Below are 22,532 nucleotides of genomic sequence, written 5' to 3' on the forward strand. Positions count from 1 at the left end.
AAAATTACATTGGGATAATCTAGTCTTTTCACAGACTCATAATGTAAACAGTTTCAGAGAAAAACAAAACTATTCTATAGAGTCATCATCAAACCCCATCAGTTTGGACTGAATCATATTAAAAATCATAAAACAAAGTGCCACTTCTCAACTAAATGTCTGCTCTGTATTAGTTTCAGAGAAAGCAGTGGATTAGAACATATCCATATGGACATTAAGAATAAACATTTGGGGAAACAAAAGGAAAGCTATTTTGGGCTAATGCTAAAAGCAACCTAACCAATGAAAGTGCAATAGTTAATCATTATTGTTCGGCAATTTCAACGTTGCATAAATGCTAGTGGCCTTATTATGTCTGAAAAGTTACAGGATTCTACATAGAGGTTAGGATTTAATTTTTAACTCTTTTGTTTTTCTGATTAGAGTACAGTTTGAGATTTTTATAAACTCTTCTTTAAAATACAAGAGCATACTTGGAAAGTATGGCAGACATGGAAGGTCCCTACAAAGTAAGTGGAAGAGGGGTGGCATTTGCCTGCTGGGTTGTCAGCCTGGGAAGTGGCTGTGCCCAGGCAGTAATCTGCGCCTGGTGGGGGCTGCGGGGCCGAGGGGGAGCCAGGCCTTGGCCAGGGGTGGGTTCTACTGGCATGTCTCCTCAACTACCTATATTTTTGCAAAGTGGCAGTCTTTTCTTTGTCTCTGAAAAATGGCCACTAGTAAGTCAGTAGAGTGGGGAAAACTGCATGAAAGATGAAAAGGCAAGGTTAATGTATAATATTAAGATAAAAAGAACAAATATGTGATTCTGATGGAAATTATACTTGGGAGTAAGCCCAGAGGTGATGCAGAATCGCCATTGTGGGGAACACTGAGCATCCAAGGAGGGCACGGTCCTGGTCGCAGAGGGTTTAGAGTACATGGTCTACCAGGTCTTAAAAGCCTGATAAAATCTCAGCGATTAAGTAACTTCCTTTAAGGGAGGAAAATATTTAAAATATTTTCCAAATTTAGCTTGATGCTTTCCAAGGTACCAGTACATTCATTACTAATGCATTCATCTGAGTGCTTTTTTTCTTTTTTTTTGAGAGAGGGATTTTTAAAAATCTGATAAACATTTAAGCAGCTTTGCTTCTGGCACTCTCCCCCGCTTAGATATGAGTTTGAGATTCCAGTAAACTATCACTGGAGGACAGCAAAAGTCAACCCACAGTTCTGTTTCATCATGTGTAGTTTCAAATAATCTGTTTCTCTGAACTGACTGCTTCTCTGAACTAGATCAATGTTTCTCAAATGCCAGTTTGGATATAAATATATACATTTATTTATATGCATATAAATATTTACATGTATTTAGAGAGGGGAAACAATATTTATTTTGAATATATAATATATTGTTTTGTTCTGGGTTTTTTTTTTTTGGTTTTCAGGGCTGCACCCATGGCATATGGAGGTTCCCAGGATAGGGGCCAAATTGGAGCTGTAACCTCTGGCCTACACCACAGCTACAGCAACAGCAACGCTAGATCCGAGCTGCGTCTGCTACCTACACCACATCTCATGGCAATGCCGGATCCTTAACCCACTGAGCAAGGCCAGGGATCAAACCCGCATCCTCATGGGTACTAGTCAGATTCATTTCTGCTGAGCCACAACGGGAACTCGATATAAAATATTTGTAATGCAAGGTCAGCCTACCTTTTATGAGAAGGATGGACTATCTTTTCTTATGTTACTATAGCTTTTCTAAGAGCTTTTTCTTTTTTTGGTGCTGCATTGTCCTTTCCCTTATGAACGATGGTTATAACACAGGATAATTGTTACTAGCTGATTTTTTTTCTCCCTGCCTCTTTCACGTCTTTACTGGGGAAAACATTTAGCAATTCTATGCCTCTCCAAATTTTGGAGGGAAATTTTTATCATTTCTCGAACACCCTAAAATAAACTTAAATAATTTCTTGCTCCTTCCATATCTTTATCATTCTTTGCTCTCTCTTTTCCTTTCTCTACTGTAATTGTAATATGTTCCTATAAGAACTAACAGTAAATGCTTTACCACGTCCTAGGCTCTGTACTAAGCACTTTTTTTGGCATGATGTTACTTAATACTCAAAACTATCCTATGAGGTAAGTACTACTCCCCCATTTTACAGATGAGGAAACTGAATTCCAGGGAGGGGAGGTAACTTGCTCCAGGTCATTTAAGTGATGGGGCTGGTATTCAGATTCAGGCCTGTGGACTCCAAAGCTTAGGCTTTCTTCCATGCTAACTTATATTTAATTTGCTTTAATATGGAATAATCAGCCTTCTTCATACCTTCCTTTAGATAAACTTAACTACTGGCTACACTCTCACTGTTTAAGCATTATTAGCTATCTTATATCTTACTTTCGGTCTGCCTCCCCCATTTAACATAAAGCAAAATAAGCAGGATATAAGGGTATGTCAGCTGGCTACTTTTTTTGTCATGTTTTAGTTTAACTTTTGGGGTAAAAAGGTTTCTTTGGATTAGAAAGTGGATTAGAGAAGATATTTCCCCGTGTTCTTTCCTGGAATAAAGGCAATTGAGACATCATCATCCTCTTTTAAACAAACACCTAAGTCTTCACTTAGATAAAGACTTTGTTTTCCTAATGGGATGTGAATTATATAGTATGTGCACATTTTAGAAATGACTGTAGAACCTAGGGAATTTTAGAACTATCCGCAGAGTTTTGCCATATCACAAATGCGACGGGCTGGACCAGACTGGTGGTATCAGGTTAAGAGCTTCTGGTCCAAAGCCAAATACAGGTTGGGTCCTGGCTTCGTCACTTGCTAACTTGTGCAACCTCACCTCTCGAGTGTCTGTTTTCTCAAATGGAAAAATGGGGCCAATAATCATTCCTAACCTTAGAGTTTCTGTGACTGAAGACTGAATGAGTCAATACGATGAGTGCCCCATAAAATTCTTAAGTTCATTATTGCTTTGCTGTAGCGTTGCTCTTATTACTGCTGTGCGGTAACTCATGAAAATGTATATAAATTTCAGTTTACTGCCATATATCATGGTGTACATGGCAAAATACTTAGAAAAGCTGATCTAAAAATCATTAGACATGATGTCCACAAAATGAAGCAGCTTAATCTATCCATCTGTAAGATGAAAGTTAGTATCGATTTATTCCAGAATTAGTCATACAACTAAGGAATGCTTGGAATTCCCTAGAAGATACTATAGGATATCATTATACCATCTTATTCAGAAAAAAGGACTCTAAGCCTCATATGTCAAGTAGAGACAAGCATTTAATATTTGACCTTCTACTAAAACTACTACAGTAAAAAACACACAGCAAGATATGAATATTGGGACTTATAATTCTTTTATTTCCCTGAAAGGAGTCAGCAGCTGAGCTGCTAATTTAACCCAGTATAATGGCCATTTAGAATTTTGTTGTTAGATAGTTTTTAGGTGCAGGAAAGTGGAATACTGGCTAAAAAAGCACAGATGGTATCAAACTAGTTTCATCACCAAGGTAGGTGTATATCTCTCGCCCTTGTGAGATATGTTTCAGCCTGGGCTTGTTAGAGTACACAGGCTGGTTTCACAACATTTGAGTGAGTGTATGTGTGTATGCGTGACTGTGTGTGTGTGTTGGTTCAAATATGCCTAATTAAAAAAATTTAGACTGAATATTAAAAGCACATTTTATTTACCCATATACCCATCCAAAATATGATGCTAATCCATAAAAAACACTGAAAAGAATTAAGTTAAACTCTCAAGTACAAATGCTTTTACGCATAGGTTTCTTTCTTGTTTTGGTTTTGCTTTTTTTTTTTTTCTTTAACGTTCTTACCTGTGAAGATTTGGCAAGCTTCTGAGTGTATTCCTTCTCAATCTGCTTCAGCCTGCTGTTGGCCTGGAAAACACACGAACATGAACACACACGGTGACCTGTGAGCTTGGTATCTCTTCCACATGCCTATCACCAGGCAGCTGGGAGGGCTGCCAGCTGCACCGCCCTTCTGGGGCAGCCAGAAAACCACAGGGCTTGTCTTTGATCTAAAGCCAACTATTCATCACTTAAAAAGCAAAAAGCAAAAGACAGAGGGAAAAAAAAAAAAGATCTCTCCTGCCAATTATTAGACAAACACAGACTTCTGTGGAAAGAGAAAAGGAGAAGGAGAGACAGAAATAGACCCGGCCAGAAATGCAAAGGCTCCGAGTAGGGGAAAGAAGGGAAAAGAGAGCGAACACAAAGGAGAAGGAAGGGGAAACGAGGCGGGTGGCAGGGGAGAGAAGAAGGGAAGAAGAAGGGCAATTCAATAGGCCCTCCCTTAGGTTAAAGATAAAAGAACTAGGTGCTCCTGGACGGAGGCAGGAAGGAGAGGCTTTGAGTCACTGAACAAAGATTTGAGCCCCCGCTCTGTCTCACACACAAGAACTCCTTTTTTTTTGAAGGGACAAGTATCTCTAAATCAAACCATTTTCTGCCCTGGAAGTAGGGTGGCCCTCCCAGATAAGTCCGCCTTACTGAGAGCTCCATGATCTCCTCCGCCCCCCGAGGTCCCAGCCTCTGCATGGGACCCGCTTTCCTGCTCTCTGGAAGCCTCAGGATCTTCACTGTATCCTTAGGGCTTGGGAATGTCACAGTGACATGCCCTAGACGGGCCTCTTCTTCATGACCTGCGCAGGGCTAAGCAGGCCCTTTCGGTCTGCACCTGTGGACTTCCTTTCTAGAAAGGCCACCAGCTGGTCATTGCTCTCTTAACCTCCTCTCTCCCTGCCCTGGCCAGTCTCCCTTCTCTCTCGCTGTGTCTCTCTTCAGCTCTGATTACTGGACCTCTCAGCTTTCTCATCTCTTTTTAATATTGTTTCTATTTTCCATTAGTTTCAAAAAAATCTTTTGTAGCAATTTCTCAACTTTTTTTTTTTTTGTCTTTTTGCTATTTCTTGGGCCGTTCCAGCGGCTACCAGTGGCATATGGAGGTTCCCAGGCTAGGGGTCGAATCGGAGCTGTAGCCACCGGCCTACGCCAGGGCCACAGCAACGCGGGATCTGAGCCGCGTCTGCAACCTACACCACAGCTCACGGCAACACCGGATCATTAACCCACTGAGCAAGGGCAGGGACCGAACCCGCAACCTCATGGTTCCTAATCGGATTCGTTAACCACTGCGCCACGACGGGAACTCCCGCCCGTGTTTTCAGAAGCACATCTAGGTGGGCAGGATATCAGTTCTTGAACAGTTCCGTTTTTAATTTAACCCTGAGCAGCACCTGGGTGCCCTCGCTCATTCCATCTCTCCAGAGAGCAAGCCAGGGTGGGGGCAGGGGAGGCTGCGGTAAAACTCCACATGCTGAAACCTGAGTCCCAATGCCATGGAATCGGAGGTGAGGCTTTGGGCAGGTGATTAGGTCATGAGGTGGGGTCCTCATGATGGGATTAGGGCCCTTCTAAGAAGAGGCCAGAGAACTAGATCTTTGTGCCATGTGAGGAGCCAGTGAGAAGACGGTGGCCTGCACCCTAGAGGAGGCTCTCACAGAACCTGACCACACGGGCACCCTGTCCTCCACCACTGTCAGAGATACGTTTCTGTTCTTAATAAGCCACTCAGCTTATGGGGTTTTGTTACAGAACCCAAGCTACGATAACAGCCATGTGTTTAATGAACTTCAGTTCAAAAGCACGTCTTTAGAGTTCAGCCCATAAATCTTACTGCATCTATAATCCCACTGAGGACACTGGGTAGTTTTGCTTTTCCCTAAGAGGGCATAGGACTATTGCTGTCTTCTCAGGAAGCCATCGGGCTCTATTCTAGCTCTGTAACTAATAAAGCCACTGTCTACTATCGAATCAAGGCCACACGGAACCTCATGAATTTTCTCCATCTTGGTTCACATGCCACCAATATTTTTTTAAACACAAAATGCTTGATAAAGTATTTCTTGCTTATTCAAAAAACAGCTGTATGGCTCTTACCAGGTGCCACACACCGTTCTAAATGTTTTATAAAAAACGTCTACTTACTAGAAAATATAAAAATTCTAGCAGCATAAAGATTGCTACTCTTCCCCCAAAATGTTGGAGTCAGGGATGCTGGTTAGTGCACAACACCCTGTGTCTCAGATGCAGTTACTCTTCATGAATCTGTGGCTAGAACCCCACACACTCAAAGAGAGTTTTTACAACTAACCATCCAACTACTTCACCCATTCTAGACAACCAGGATGAGAACAGCAAACAGACAAAAATCTCTCCCTACCCCCATGGAACTTCTGACCCAGAGAGAAAACATATAGCTTATAAAAGTGACAGTATTTTAGATGGTGCAAGTGCTATGAAGAAGGATAAAGCACGACAAAGGGATGGAAGTGAGGAACAGTGGGGTAGATCACAACTTGAAAAACACAGAAGTTAGGGAAAGCCTCAAGCAGAGGATGATATATGAGCAAAGACCTGCAGGCCATGAGGGAGCCACAGGGGACTGCAGGGAATGGGTGCTCCAGGCAGAAGGAGAGCCAGTACGAAGGCCCCGAGGCAGAGGCAGGCATAGCGTGTTCGAGACACAGGAAGGTGGCCAGTGTGGTTGCAACATCTCCTCGGAGGAGATGAAGTCAGAATGAAAGGAGGCCACCAGATCCTTTACGGTGTTGTAAGCAATTGTGAGGAATGTGGCTTTTTTTTTTTTTTTTTTGTCTTTTTAGGGCTGCACCTGTGGCATATGGAAGTTCCCAGGCTAAGAGCTGAATCAGAGCTATAGCTGCCGGCCTACACCACAGCCACAGCAACACTGTGGGATCTGAGCTGCGCTGGAGACCTACACCACAGCTCAAGGCAACACTGGATCCTTAACCCACTGAGCAAGGCCAGGGATCGAATCCATGTCCTCATGGATCCTAGTCAGGTTCATTACTGCTGAGTCACAACAGGAACTCCCAGAATGTGGCTTTTAATGTGAGTAAAATGGAGAGTCAAGAGTTGTTTTCAGTATGGCAGCAACGTGGTCTCACATAAGTATTTATGAGATCACTCTACTGGAAAGGAGCAAACCAAACAATTTTCACAAAGGTATTTGATGATGGTTAATCATCTTAATTGTTACCCTTTCTCTGCACAGTAATTTGCCTTATGTCTTAATTCAAAAAAAAAATTAAATAACTCCTTTTTTTTTCATTTCCGATCATTAATAGTGAAAGTTCAAGCACTGATGATTCCCAGGAAGGTGATTTGGAGGGAAGAAAGTTAGGGGACTCCTCTAAGATACCTATATTTAAGGCAAGCCCAGATTTTATAAAGAGAAATTTCTTTAGAATATAATGGTATGCATTTTTGAATAAAATACCTCTTTTTAGGATTAAAAAGAAAGGATGCATCCCAGACTCTTGAAACATAGCATAAAGCTTAGATTATTGTACAGTATTTTCTACTCAAAAGCTTTGCAGGCAACCCTCTGAAGCTTCTTCAAAATAGAGTTAGGGCCAGTCGGTGCCAGATGTTAATACATAACTGTCTACTACCCTGTTACCAAAAACATTCAGAGAATTCATAATGAACATTTATATTTAATTTAAAATATTTACAGAACTTTCAAACTTGAAAAATCTCTGTATTTTACCCCAAAATAAAGGTATGCACCTGGAAGCATAAATAAAATTCATGACTTCCATGTGGGCCACAGTAGAGTAACTGGGACCACACCTAATCTGCTAATAGGTGGAAACAGCCAGGAAACTGGACAAGGAATAAGAAACATGGCTTTAGGATGCTGGGAAACACGAAGCCCAGGACTGTGACCCTGTGAAGAGAAGGGAACAAATGAGATAAGCCCTACAATCTCCCCTGCTTTTGTCCAGGAGGCACATACTGGGCCTGAACTTCGGGAAAGGCAATCAAAGCACAATAGCAGTTGTGAACTGAAGAAACAAAGACTGGAGTTTGGGAAGGCTGAGGAAGCTGGAATTTGTGGCGGCAGAGTCCTGGACAGGCAAAGCTAGGCAAAGAGAAAGTTTCAGAATCAACCTGGTTTCCTCTTGAGTTTGATGCTGACACTTTGTGCATGTAAAGGGTTTAAGTCCTATAAGGCCAAGTAAAAAGTGACTGGTGAGCTTTAAGATAAACAAATTCCCCAAGCTCACACAAAGTGGAGAGATATCTGAGTTCTGACCAGCCAGAATGAAGAGTCATCACCGAATATCCAGAAAGGTTACACTTCAGTCATGGAGTTAAACTGCCCTTAGAGTACAGTCAATCTTACGTCAACTCTAACAAAGTTTAACAGTAAGCCTCAAATAGATCAAACTGGCCATCCACAGGTAATTTAATTGCTTCCTAAACAAAGTCTAATATTTTTTCAAAGAAGTCAAGAAAATCCAGCATTCAACAACATCTAGCATCTAATAAAAGATAACCAAACATGAGAAGGAGCAGGAATATGTGAGCCATAAGCAGGAGAAAAATCAGTCAATAGAGTTAGACCTAGAAATGACAGAGATGGCAGAATTAGTAAACAAAGATTTTAAAATCCTTATGAAAAACAGATCCAAGTATTTAAACAAAAACTTGAATGTAATGAAGAAATAGAAGTCAAAAAAAGGACTGAATAGCCTAGAGTATATAATAGATTATCTGAAAGGAAAATTTCGCTGGGGGGATAAACAACAGATTTGGCATTACTGAAGAAAAGATCAGTGAATATGAAGAAAAAGCATTTTAAATATCCAAATGATTGCCATAGAGATAAAAGGCTAAATTTTTTTTTTAAAGGCCAAACCTGTGGTATATGGAAGTTCCTAGGCTAGGGGTGCCTACACCGCAGCAACGCGGGATCTGAGCTTCATCTGCAGCCTACAACACAGCTTTTGCCATCTGCAGCAGTATGGATGGGTTTGGAGGGTGTTAGGCTAAGTGAAATAAGAAGGCTTTTTTTTTTTTTTTTTTGTCTTTTTGCTATTTCTTGGGCCGCTCCCGCGGCATATGGAGGTTCCCAGGCTAGGGGTCGAATCGGAGCTGTAGTCTCCAGCCTACGCCAGAGCCACAGCAACTCGGGATCCGAGCTGCGTCTGCGACCTACACCACAGCTCATGGCAACGCCGGATCGTTAACCCACTGAGCAAGGGCAGGGACCGAACCCGCAACCTCATGGTTCCTAGTTGGATTCGTTAACCACTGCGCCACGACGGGAACTCCAAGAAGGCTTTTGTAAGGAGATGAATATTAAAGCATGATGATAATGATGATGGTGATATGATGACAGCAACAACCAGACAATACTATTTATTTGGCTCCTCCTCTACTGACATATGTTGTTTAAATGCCTACCCCATATTAACAGATCTAATCCCCTCAAAAACTCTGAGGTAGGCGTGATGATAATCCACATTTACAGAGAGAGAGACTGAGAGAAAGGTTAAGAAACTTGATCAAGGTTATCAGCTAGGGATTAATAGGAATCGACCAATTGAAAAAGAAAGAAGAAAATGCCTGGTAAAAGGGGTGATAAGTGCAAAATCATGAAGGAGCATGGTATATTTTATGCTAAGTTTTTGACATATCATATTTTTTTCTGGAAGACAACTGAAATATTTCAACAGATTTGCAAAGGAGTACATCACCGAATCAATCACCTAAGGAAGATTAAACAGCACCGTCCCTACGGCTTCACTATGTTTACAGTGGAACCACGTTCTGCCTCCATTAGCTTAGAACCACGACCTTTTCTTCAGTTTACTGGTCTTTAATATTTCCTCTGCTTTACCCAGTTCCGTTCTTTATCAGCCTCATGCCAACAACATTTTCCTCACTTGCCTTCCTGACTCCGCCTCTCATCTACCCCGAATCCCTGTTGATAGTCCCTGCTTCCCAAGTCTAGACTCCTTGGTCGGGCACTCAAGGTCCTCAGTGATGCCCAGCCCACTTCTCTTTTCTGTGTCAACACCCCAAATGCTAACCTTATCCCATTAGGGTAGTTTCTCAAAGGCAGGAAGGCAGGAGTCTTTGTCCATCCTTTTCTTTTTTTTTTGTCTTTTGTATTTTTAGGGCCACACCCACGGCATATGAAGGTTCCCAGGCTAGGGGTCGAATCCGAACTGTGGCTGCCAGCCTACGCCACAGTCACAGCAATGCCAGATCCTAACCACATCTGTGACCTACACCACAGCTCACAGTAGCAACCCCAGATCCTTAACCTACTGATCAAGGCCAGGGCTTGAACTCGCATGTTCATGGATACTAGTCGGGTTCGGTACTGCTGAGCCCTGACAGGAACTCCTGTCCATTCCATTAATGGATCAATCCCAAGACCAACACATAATACAACCAATAACTGCTGCATGAATGAATGAACGCTTTCCAATATGGATTAATGGGGTTTTTCAGACTACTTTATTGTTCTGGGGACTCCATTCCTCCACAAGCATCATGCTTTTCTCTAATCCTACCGCAGCACATACACAGACCAGTTCAAATGCTTATGCTGTCTTTGCTCATGTTCTATAGAAGTAATTTGGTTTTCTTCCTTTGGAATGGTACAGTCCTCAGTCCTGGAAATCCGCATGAATGGACTATAGTCCTGAAAACATGTCTTATCTTTCCTTAGAGATTATGAACAGAGCTTGTGGCTTTAGCATCATCGCTTTGCTCTTAGTAGCTGCCTGGAAAATACTGTTTAATGAATTAATGAAGAGAAGAGTTATCTATGGGTTGGGTTGATCAGATCTTTGACAGTTTTTGAAGAAGAAAGCTAGCTTTCTTCATCTCCACTGAACATGTAAAAGCTAAGGTGGAGGGAGAGTACAGTGAAAAGTTTTATGAGTACTTTTAAAATGTGATTTACCATACTTTATTATCTCTTCTAAGAGGAGTTAGAAGATTTTGGAGGATAATGGAAATTGAGCATAAATGTTTATGAGAGAAGGCATCCACACTATCTCTCATTTTGGTAAATATAACTTGTTTTATATGCCATAAATATTTTAAGACATTTTAAGATAACTCAAATATTATAAGAAAGTTGATTATAAAAATGATTGTTAAATAGAATTTAACATCAATTCAGAGAAAAGTATTACTTTTTCACCTTGCAGTTAATAGTGATAACTTTTTCCAAGCATCATATTAATTGACAATGTTACTTAGTTAAAAGCATGAAGGCAAAGTTAGAGATTATATATAATTATGTCTTGCAGAGTATTATGCTTGCCCACACAAAATATCAATGTTTTTAAGGAACTATTTTACTTTCATTTCTACAATCTTTGACTCTATGACAAGACTAAAATAAATTGATAAAGTCTCTATTTGTTTACTTAATGAAATACTTTATATTGCCTTGCATTCATTGGACACTTAGTGTTTACTGAACTAAATGTTGAAAAAGGTTTAATCTATCCAGGACACGATCATACTGATTCTTTTAATCACAGACAGTCTCCGAGATCAACTACCTAATTGAGGATTAATGGGGAGATTGCCACTTCTGATGATCACATTTCTAATTTCAAAGCTTCTTTTTGAAACAAATACTTGGGACAGGAAATGAACGAACATTTGTCAAGTACCTAATATGGGCCAGGTGAGACTACGAATATGAGTAAGTTAAAGTTCCTGATGTTGCATCCTAGAATATTTGAATCTTACTTTGAGTCAAAGTTAAGTTCTTGATTTGATGCAACCAGTACAAACAAGGGCACTTTAATTAAAGCCTCCTTTGACTTTTCCATCATTACATATAAATCCTAACTTGAGAAAATGGCAAACTAGTCTAAATTTAAAACATTTGCAAATGTCATATTTGATAGTTCTTCAATGTTAATTCACTTTTGGAAAATTTATTGGGTCATTTTATATGGTTGTATTACCCAGAACCACAATCTAATAATTAGGAACCCCAAGTGTTTTGGTTTTTGTCACTGCCTATTTTGTAAGATTCCTATGGAGAAGCTACGTCCTCTATTAAAGAAGGAAGAGACTGGACAATTTTGGAAAAAGGCTGTGATATCATGATCAATGTCACTACAGATTATCTACTCATTGGATCTATTATCAGAAAAAGCATCTATATTCCTGAATTTGGCCCTATTTCTGAATATACAAAATTAGAACTGGATACATTCTCTGTTCAGAGTTAGTAACTGTGGTTAATATGGTGGACTAAAATAATGTATTGAATGACAGATGACCTAAAGAATAACGTGAGACAGTTAATTTTCTGCCCTCACTGTAATTCAAAGGGACTAATTTTCTCACCATTGCAACATGTATACTTACGTGGCTAATACCCACAAATGATCACATAAGATTTATATGAATTTCCTCCCCACAACTGAATAAGAAAGCAAACTATGAAATAAGTTTATGGAAATAGTTAAAGAATTAAGATCTAATCATATTTCAAAAGCTCACCCTCAGAGAAGCTCTCTGAAGCAGAGGCCACAGAAACTGAAACTCATTTATTACTTGGGCAGAAACACAAACTTTAAGAGAATGAGGGAGAAAAAAAGCCCTTTTCTTTGCTCTAGGGAAGAAGCAGCTATTCTCTGATGTGCAAAAAAGAATTTATCATCAAAGACCAAATGTAAATTGGGCCAATTAATTTTTTTTAAGATTCCCTACCTTCTACAATATTTTTATGTCTTTGCTACTGTTATGCTTTATACCAAGATCTAATGTTTCATGATGTGACAAATGTTAAAGGAAAATGACTACTGAATTTAATAAATTTCAACATATATAATATACATTTTAAATATACTTAACATATTTATATATGAGTGGCACATTTGTTGGTATGATACTTTTAGGAAGTAGATAGATCTATTTCAAATACGTGATTTCAGACATCAAAAAATGTTGACATTGTCCAATGATCAAATGAGTTAATTGAATTATTGGTCAAGTAATAAATTATTTCAAATAAGCTTTGAATCTAGGAGTTAGATGTCCTGATTTGGCATACTCATAAATCCCATTAATATTTTACTTATTTTGGAAATTTTCTACTTTTTGGCTCACCTGTATAAGAAAAAAATGTAATGAATGTTATTAATTGAGAAGTTTATAAAATAATAAATTTATAGGAAGTCGCAATGTTAAATTTATAGGCAGTTTGATATAAAGCAGTAATCTCAATACTTAAGAAAAGCTCTACTTCCTTTTCTGGATAATTTGGAAGTTTGGAAAAGATGCTTAAATGACATTTTTGAGGAGCTCCCATCGTGGCTCAGTGGTTAGCAAATCCGACTAGGAACCAAGAGGTTGAGGGTTCGATCCCTGGCCTCGCTCAGTGTGTTAAGGTTCCGGTGTTGCTGTGGTGTAGGTCACAGACGTGGCTTGGATCTGGCATTGCTGTGGCTGTGGTGTAGGCCGGTGGCTACAGCTCCAATTAGACCCCTAGCCTGGGAACTTCCATATGCCGTGGGTATGGTCCTAGAAAAGACAAAAAAAAAAAGACATTTTTTTTTTTTTGTCTTTTGTTGTTGTTGTTGTTGTTGTTGCTATTTCTTGGGCCGCTCCCGCGGCATATGGAGGTTCCCAGGCCAGGGGTTGAATCGGAGCTGTAGCCACCGGCCTACGCCAGAGCCACAGCAACGCGGAATCCGAGCCGCATCTGCAACCCACACCACAGCTTACGGCAACGCCGGATCGTTAACCCACTGAGCAAGGGCAGGGACTGAACCCGCCACCTCATGGTTCCTAGTCGGATTCGTTAACCACTGCGCCACGATGGGAACTCCTGAAAAAAGACATTTTTGAGATTTAGTCATTTGATCTTTATTAAAAATGACCTAGATGGAGATCCCATTGTGGCTCAGTGCAAATGAACCCGACTGGTATCACGAAGATGGGGGTTCAATCCCGGGCCCCACTCTGTGGATTAACGATCTGGTGTTGCTGCGAGCTGTGACAAAGGCTGGCAGCTGTAGCTCTGATTTGACCCCTAGCCTGGGAACTTCTACATGCCACAGGGTGGCCCTAAAGAGCCAAAAAAAAAAAAAAAAATCTAGAGCTCATGTAGTTTTCTAGGGTCATCTATATTGAGAGAATTACCACATGAACTCTTTAAAAAGTAACATCCAAAATGTCTGACCACAATAAGAATGATGCTATATAAAACATGCCCTATGCCCCATTCAGTCTGCAAACAGTGGGGCTTCAGTCAGTTTTGTTGCTGTGCAGGTGAACTTCCTATCACCCAGACCCCCAAAGCTATTCCAACCATCTTTTTCATCAACTCAAGTTGTTTTGATTGACTATTTCAACAACCGTTGCCAAATGGTAAACGGAAGAGCTTGATGGTTAACAGCATGGGCTTTGAAGTTAGGCCTACCTGGGTGGTGTGACCACAGGCACATTATTTAACTTTCCTGGGCATTATTTTATAACGTGCAGATAAAGTGGACCATAAAGATTAAATTGGACTGAGGTTTAGCAAGGTAGGGATGGGGGACGTTGGAGACGGCAGAGGATCAGAGTGGTGAGTAAGCACGGGGATGAGGCGGAGACTAGGGTCTTTATGCCAAAGGGACAGGAAAAATCCGTAAAGTAAGAGAGAGTGATCAAAAGGGGAACTTGGGAGTTCCCGTCATGGCGCAGTGGTTAACGAATCCGACTAGGAACCATGAGGTTGCGGGTTCGGTCCCTGGCCTTGCTCAGTGGGTTAACGATCCGGCGTTGCAGCCAGCTGTGGTGTAGGTTGCAGACGAGGCTCGGATCCCGCGCTGCTGTGGCTCTGGCGTAGGCCAGTGGCTACAGCTCCGATTCAACCCCTAGCCTGGGAACCTCCATATGCCGCGGGAGCGGCCCAAGAAATAGCAACAACAACAACAACAACAAAAGACAAAAAAAGACAAAAAAATAAAAATAAAATAAAAAAAAAGGGGAACTTGATAGACTGAGATCTTGGAGGTGAACTAGCTGAGTAATGTTGAGGTCTAAGGCCTGGCCGCATTTTTTTGATAGACAAAGTGGAAATGAGAGAGACATTGCCTTACTATAGCTGAGCTTACAAAACTGTAGGGACAGGCTATTAGAAAATCCAGCTATTAGGAGTTCCCTTTGTGGCGCAGTGGTTAACGAATCCGACTAGGAACCATGAGGTTGCGGGTTCGGTCCCTGCCCTTGCTCAGTGGGTTAACGATCCGGCGTTGCCATGAGCTGTGGTGTAGGTCACAGACGCGGATCGGATCCCGAGTTGCTGTGGCTCTGGCGTAGGCTGGCAGCTACAGCTCTGATTCGACCCCTAGCCTGGGAACCTCCATATGCCGTGGGAGCGGCCCAAGAAATAGCAAAAAGACAAAAAAAAAAAAAAGAAAAACCAGCTATTAAAATCAGTCTTTTGTAGTCAATTCCAGTTACTCTTTCGTTCTCATTCTTCCACTTCAAGTCCCTAAAAAGAGCTATTTGCCTCTGATTCTTTACTGGGGAAGCACTCTTCTTTCTGACATGACCCTAGGACTGGGGTGCAACATTCCTCTGACATTGCTAATAATTTTTATTTTAAATGTTTATAATAATTGACATAAGAACATAATATTTAGTATGTTTATGAAACATGATAAAGAACCCTCCTGAATTGACCGGGGAACTTAACATCTAGCACTGCAAATGCCACTGCTTCCTCCCACCCCATTTCATCCCAACTCCTCCTAAGGATTAACCTTGAATTTTGCTTACTGCTGGCTTAACATCATGTCATATGTGTAAGTATCTCTAACATACTAGTTTTACTATGTTTTAGCTTTATACAATTTTGCTCTATGTAATTTCCTGATACGTGCCATTTCTCATACAACACTTTTTCCAAGATTCATTCGTGTTTCATTTGAAGCCCCTTTTCCTTCATTTTCACTGTTTCAATACATTCAATAGTGTGAACAGGTCAAAGTCAGTCATTCATAATGGGCATGTGAACTTTTCAAGTTTCTTCCTCCATGAGCTATGCTGCTACAGACCTTCCAGTACATGTCTTTTGGTGAGAATTTGTGAATTTCTATGGTCTTTGCTAATGAGCAATTGCTGGTTCATAAATTAAATATTCAACTTTCCAGGGTAACGCCACCAACATTTTATACTCTTACCATAGTATATTCATTCTTTTTGTTCCACTCTTTCAACCACACTTAGCTTTGTCAACTTCTTTGTCAACTTCCTATTTTTAATAATGGTTTTAGTAAGATGTTATTCACATTTCATAAAGTTCACACTTTTAATCTATACAAGCCAGTGTTCTCTAGTAGATTCAGACAGCTGTGTATCTATCGTATCTATCTCCACTACCAAATTCCAGGACATTTTTATCACTTCAAAAAGAATCCTATATCCTATTATCGGTCACTTCCTACTTTCTCCTCCCCCAAAGCCAATGGCAATTTATAACCTTCCTTTGGTCTCTATGGATTCTTCTTATTCTAGACATTTCATATAAATGGAGTCATATGACACAGGCCTTATGCAATGGGTTTCTTTCACTTGGCACGTTTTCAAGGTTCATCTACATGGTGACATGCATCAGTATTTCATTCCTTTTCATTATCAAAAAATATCGCTTTGTATGGATATACCACATTTTAATTATCTATTCATTAGCCGATAAACATTTGAGTTGTTTCTTCTTTTTTGGCATTATAAAATAATGCTGCTGCAAACATTCTTGTAGCAGTTTCATTTAGAAAGTGTTTTCAGTGTGCATGGGTATATATCTAGGAACTGCCAGGTCATATGGTAACTGTACATTAAACTTTTTGAGGAATTGCCAGCACATTTTCCAAAGTGGCTGTACCATTTTTCATTCCCACTCGCAAACTATGAGGGCTCTAGGGTTCTTCATACCCTTGCTAGAACTTATTATTTTCCATCTTTTTTATTATAGCCATCTTAGTGGTATCATGTGGTATATCATTGTTTTGATTTGCATTTCCTTAATGACTAATGATATTGAGCATCCTTCTATGTGCTTACTGGCCATCAGCATATCTTCATTGGGGAAGTGTATATTCAAATCTTCTTTTGCCTATTTAAAAAAACTGGGTCATTTTTGTTATCACTGAGTTCTAGTGCCCATTATATAGAATGGATACTAGAGTCTAATCAGATATATGTTTTGCAATTATTTCCTATTGTATAAGTTGTTTTTAAATTTTTTGGATAATGCCCTTTAAAGCCCCAAAGTTTTCTATTTTGATAAAGTCCAATTTACCTATTTTTTTTTTGTTATTTGTCCTTCTGTGGTCGTATCTAAGAATCCTTTGTCTAATCCAATGTCATGAGGATTTACTCATATGTTTTCTTCTAAGAGTTGTACAGCATTTTTCCTTTTATTGTTTTCTTCTAAGAATTTTATAGTTTTTGCTCTTATATTTAGGTCTATGATTCATTTTGAATTAATTTTTTTGTGTATGTTGTAAGGTATGGTTTCAACTTGATTCTTTTTTTTTGTCTTTTTTGTCTTTTGTTGTTGTTGTTGTTGTTGCTATTTCTTGGGCCGCTCCCACGGCATATGGAGGTTCCCAGGCTAGGGGTCGAATCGGAGCTGTAGCCACCGGCCTACACCAGAGCCACAGCAACTCGGGATCCGAGCCGCGTCTGCAACCTACACCACAGCTCACGGCAACGCCGGATCGTTAACCCACTGAGCAAGGCCAGGGACCGAACCCGCAACCTCATGGTTCCTAGTCGGATTCGTTAACCACTGCGCCACGATGGGAACTCCTCAACTTCATTCTTTTGCATGTGGATATCTTGTTGCAACAGGACAAACTGTTGAATTTCCATGTGAATTTTAGGATTAGCTTGTCAAATTTTTTTTCATATACAAGAAAGGCAACCTAGATTTTGATAAAGATTGTGTTGAATCTATAGATCAGTTTAGGAAGTAATGCCACCTTTTTTTTTTTTTTTTGGCAAACCTACAACATGTGGAAGTTCCTGGGCTAGGTACTGAGCCCACACCACAGCAGTGACTAAGACACGGTATGACAATGCCAGATCCTTAACCTGCTGCACCGCAAGGAAACTCCTGGGAAGTACTGCCATCTTAATAAATTAAGTCTACCAATCCATGAATATGGATGTCCTTCCATTTATTAGGTATTCTTTAATTTTTTTCAGTGATGTTTTGTTGTTTTCAGTGTAAAAGTTTTCCACTTTTTGGTTAAACTTTACTCCTAAATATTTAATTAATTTATACTCTTTTTTTTTGCCTTTTTTAGGGCTGCACCTGCAGCATATAGAAGTTCCCAGGCTCGGGGTCAAATCAGAGCTACAGCTTCCAGGCTATGCCACAACTACAGCAATGTGGGATCCGAGCTGCATCTGTGACCTACACCACAGCTCATGGCAACGTCAGATCCCTGACCTACTGAGCAAGGCCAGGGATGGAACCTGCATCCTTACGGATACTAGTCAGATTCATTTCCACTGCACCACAATGGGAACTCCAATCTACTCTTTTAAACGGATGTTTTCTTATTTCATTATCAGATTGTTCATTGCTAGTGTAGCAAAATATAATCGATTTTTGTACACTGATTTGTATTCTGCAAACTTGAACCCATTTATTTTTCAAGTAGTCTTTTTGTTTGTTTTGATGTGGACTCCCAAGAATTTCTCTGTATATAAGATCTTGTCATCGGCAAACAGGAATAGTTTTACTTTTTCCTTCCCCAAATGGATACCTTTTATTTCTTTTCTTGTCAATCTATTATGTATAAAATGATATCTCATTAGGGTCTCAGTTCTCATTCTCTTGATTATTGATGATATGAGTAGTTCTTCTTATCTTTATAGGCTACTTATATTTCCATTTCTGTGAAATGCTGTCACATCTTAAGCCAATTCTTTTATTGGTCATTTCTGACATAATATCAGATTTGCTTCTCCATTTCTAATTTTTATCCTATTTATTTTTCTTCCTGTCTTATGTTTAATGACATCTCTATGACAATGTTGAAAAGCAGGAGTGATAGTGGGCATCACTCTCTTTCCCTGACTTTAGGAGGACTCCTTCTAAATTTCACCATTAAACAGTCATGTTTGCTCTAAGTTTTGATTGCTTTTTTTTTTTTTAATCAGGTTAAGGATGTTCCCTCTGCTTCCTAGCTCATTAAGATTATCACGGACAGGGGTGGAATTTCACCAAATGCTTTTTATTCATCTGAGATGATCATATGGATTCTCTCCCTTCGTCTGGCAATGCAATGGACTATATTAATGGGTGTCTCACATTAACTCATCCTTGAATCCCTGCATTGATACAAATGATGTCACAATCATTTCCATATACCGCTAGATTCTCTTTTTGTTGGAAATTTTACATGTAAGAGCAAATGTGAGATTATTATATAATTTTTACTGTTTCTGACTTTTATATCAAGATTATACTGGCCTTGAATGAACTGGGGAATATTCCCTCTTTTTCTTTCCTCTGACAGACTTCGTACATTACTGGAATTACCTTTTCCCTGAAAGTCTGAGCAGAACTTGAGTGTAGAATTATTTGGACCTGTCATTTTCCTTGATGAAACACTTGAAATGCTCTATTTAACATCTTATAGAACTATTAGTTTTCTATTTCTTTTTTATTCAATTACATTTTCTTTCCATCTTATTCAGATTTTCAATTTTATTGGCATAAAGTTATTCATTATACTCTTATCATCTTATCAATCTTTACTGGATCAGTAGTCATTTTCCCTATTTCCTCTCTTATTTATTTGTGCCTTCTCCCTATTTTTCTGATTAGTTTCCAGAAAGTTTACTAGTCTCTCAAAGGATCAAATCTCGATTTTACTGTATTACTTTTTACTGAACTTCCTACCCTCCTCGGCATTGGAAATAATGACAGTATTTCCTTTTGCTTCTCCAGGCACCTCTCTGATAATTACGTATCCATCTCTATGATTTTAAATAAGAATTGCCCCATGCCATCTGCCCTTCCCCAACTAAACTCCTCTTTAAAAAAACCTCACTCTTACAGTTTTAAATCACCTTTCCAGTTCCTTCTCTCTAACATGACATCCCTTGTACCCAGATCCACTCATGTCCGGCCACAAGTCAGAAGGCACTTGTTCTCTGAGATGTCTCACAGGCACTTACCTAGCTGAACTCAGCCGCTTTTCCCCACATCTGTCCCTCCTCATCTTAGTTAATGGCACCAATATTCACCCAAATTGGAAACTTAGAAGAATATCCTAGAATCTTCTTCTTTTACCCTAGATAGTCCTGCAAATTTTTTTTTTTTTGCTTTTTAAGGTCGCACCTGCGGCATATGGAGGATCCCAGGCTAAGGGTCAAATCTGAGCCACAGCAACAGCAACATCAGATTCAAACCGCATCTGCGACCTACATCAGAGCTCAGGGCAATGCTGGATCCTGAATGCACTGAGCGAGGCCAGGGATCAAACCCGAAACATCATGGTTCCTAATTGGATTTGTTTCTGCTGAGCCACGATGGGAACTCCGGTCTTGCCAATTTTCACTTCTAGGTATCTACCTTTTCTCTTCGGAATGTTTCCAACAGCCTTTTCACCATTCTCTCTGTTCTGTCCTATTCTCTCTACTTTCTGCCTGATATGTAACCACCTACCGCTTTTCAACTGGTGTGACTATGATCTCACTGCCCGGCCTCGGTGAGAAGGGCCCATCTCAGTGCCCGAGGGGGACCGGAGCGGCAGGGACAGAGCCCTGGACCGTCCTCTCGGCAGTATTCACCTCTCCAGGCCTCCTCTCCTTTGAGTCCTTGCACAGAAGCAGTAGGAAACACATGCACTTCGGTCATTCTCTGAAAGCTCTGCCTGCTTTCCGTTTTTCACGGTGATGGTCTCAAATAGTGGCTCCAAGCTGGGAGCCTTGGACTTAGGAAGGCATCACAGTGTTATCAGAGGACATGAGAAAAAGCCTGTTGGAAGTGCTTGGGGCCTGAACACAGACTCTCCGTGACCTTCTTTGGAAGGGTTTCCCCGTCCCCGATCCCCACTAGTGACGCCGAATTTTTCAAACTGTTCAGCTTCTCCCACTAGGCCTTTGAAGTGTTACTGCCACACCTCCCATCTTAGTCCAACACTCTCCCCTTGGGGACATACCCGATGCACTCGGTCACCAACTGGCCTTTCAAACCCAAATCGGCGCTGCAGGCCATCATCTCTATATCCCAGTTACGCGTGATCCTGATCCCACTGGGAATGGGGAGGTCTTAAGCCTCATATCATTTGGGGGGGGTGTTTTGCTTATGTCTAATGTCAGATTGATTTAGTGTAGTATTAGTTTAAACCTAGATTTCACTAGAGAAAAAGAAATCAATAAAAGGATGAGAATAAGAAACTAAAAATAAAACAAGAAGCCCAAATCCTGAGAAATAATTTTGCAAAGCTTAGATGTCTGTTAATAGTCTACAGCAATGAAAAATATTTCCTCAAACAGGATTACAATGAAAGAAGAAATTAGGAAAAATGATGCTAGAGTGAAAAACTAAACTTTTGAGATTCTAAACTTACTAAATCAGAATCACCAGGATCTTATGGCGCAGTAGTTTGTATTAGACGCTTTCCTATTGCTTCTGATAATCAGCCCATTTAGGGAACCGCTGGTCTGGCTTGCTGGGGATATGACCAAGGACACTGTTTCTTTGTCTTTTTAGGGCCTCAACCGCGGCATATGGAGGTTCCCAGGCTACGGGTCAAATCGGAGGTGTTGCCGCCAGTCCACGCCACAGCCAGAGCAATGCCGGATCCTTAAGCCACTGAGTGAGGTCAGAGATCGAATCTGCGTCCTCATGGACACTAGTCAGATTCGTTTCCACTGAGCCATGAAGGGAACTCCCACTTCTTAAATAAAAGTATGAGGACAATAATTTATAGAAAGCACATAATTAGGACAATAATTTATCTAAAAGCACATTCTGTTACATTATCTCATTTCTACTGTGCTTTTTTTTTTTTTTAAATAGAGCCCTTAAGTTGTTTTAAATGAATAAATATCATCAACTTTGAGAACCCTGAAAGGGTTTCTACGGTAACACAGAACAAAGATAGTAACCATTAAGATCTAAACAATCTAGGTTATTTAGTGATCTTAAGTTGGTTTACTTTTAATGCAGTTTTAAATGTAGTAAAAAGCAAATGTCAGTTCCAAGGAGTCAGACAGTATTACTATAAGAGTATTTAACTAATTATGTGTTCCTCTAAACCCCAAACAAAAATAGAATGGAATATATTGTTTAATCATGGAAGCAATTAAAATACATGAATACAATTTTCACTGAGTCCACCACTTAGCATGTAATTATTTATCTAACTCAAATCATGCAGCTAGGTGTTGGAATTAACTTCTCTGAACTAAATACAAAAATGGAAAGTCATTTTGGGATTTGATCCTCATTCATTTTCAACCAAATATCCAAATTCATTTAAAATTCACACAAGAACTGCAACAGCTTCACCTAAATCAGTTTTCTACAAGTTAAACATCCCTCCTACACTCAGATGTGATTGTGGAACTACTTTGATCTTTATTCCCAAATTTATTGCTCCGTGTAATCCATGACAAAATATAAT

General features: G+C 40.0%; 1 protein-coding gene across 5 annotated transcripts in view; it reads right to left on the reverse strand.

Moving 5' to 3' along the window:
• The window catches only part of CEP112 (centrosomal protein 112), a 471,778-nt gene that overhangs the window by 148,462 nt on the left and 300,784 nt on the right, over positions 1-22,532 (reverse strand). For all 5 annotated transcript variants that reach the window (XR_007131880.1, XM_047758132.1, XM_047758130.1 and 2 more), the window contains exon 22: positions 3,841-3,903. Coding sequence is in view for 4 of the 5 variants with exons in the window: in XM_047758132.1 (XP_047614088.1) it covers positions 3,841-3,903 (63 nt within the window). In the remaining variant the exon portion in view is untranslated. The remainder of the gene's footprint in view (positions 1-3,840; positions 3,904-22,532) is intronic.

The sequence above is a fragment of the Phacochoerus africanus genome, chromosome 14 (genome assembly GCF_016906955.1).
Source record: "Phacochoerus africanus isolate WHEZ1 chromosome 14, ROS_Pafr_v1, whole genome shotgun sequence".
NCBI classification, from domain to species: Eukaryota; Metazoa; Chordata; class Mammalia; order Artiodactyla; family Suidae; genus Phacochoerus; species Phacochoerus africanus.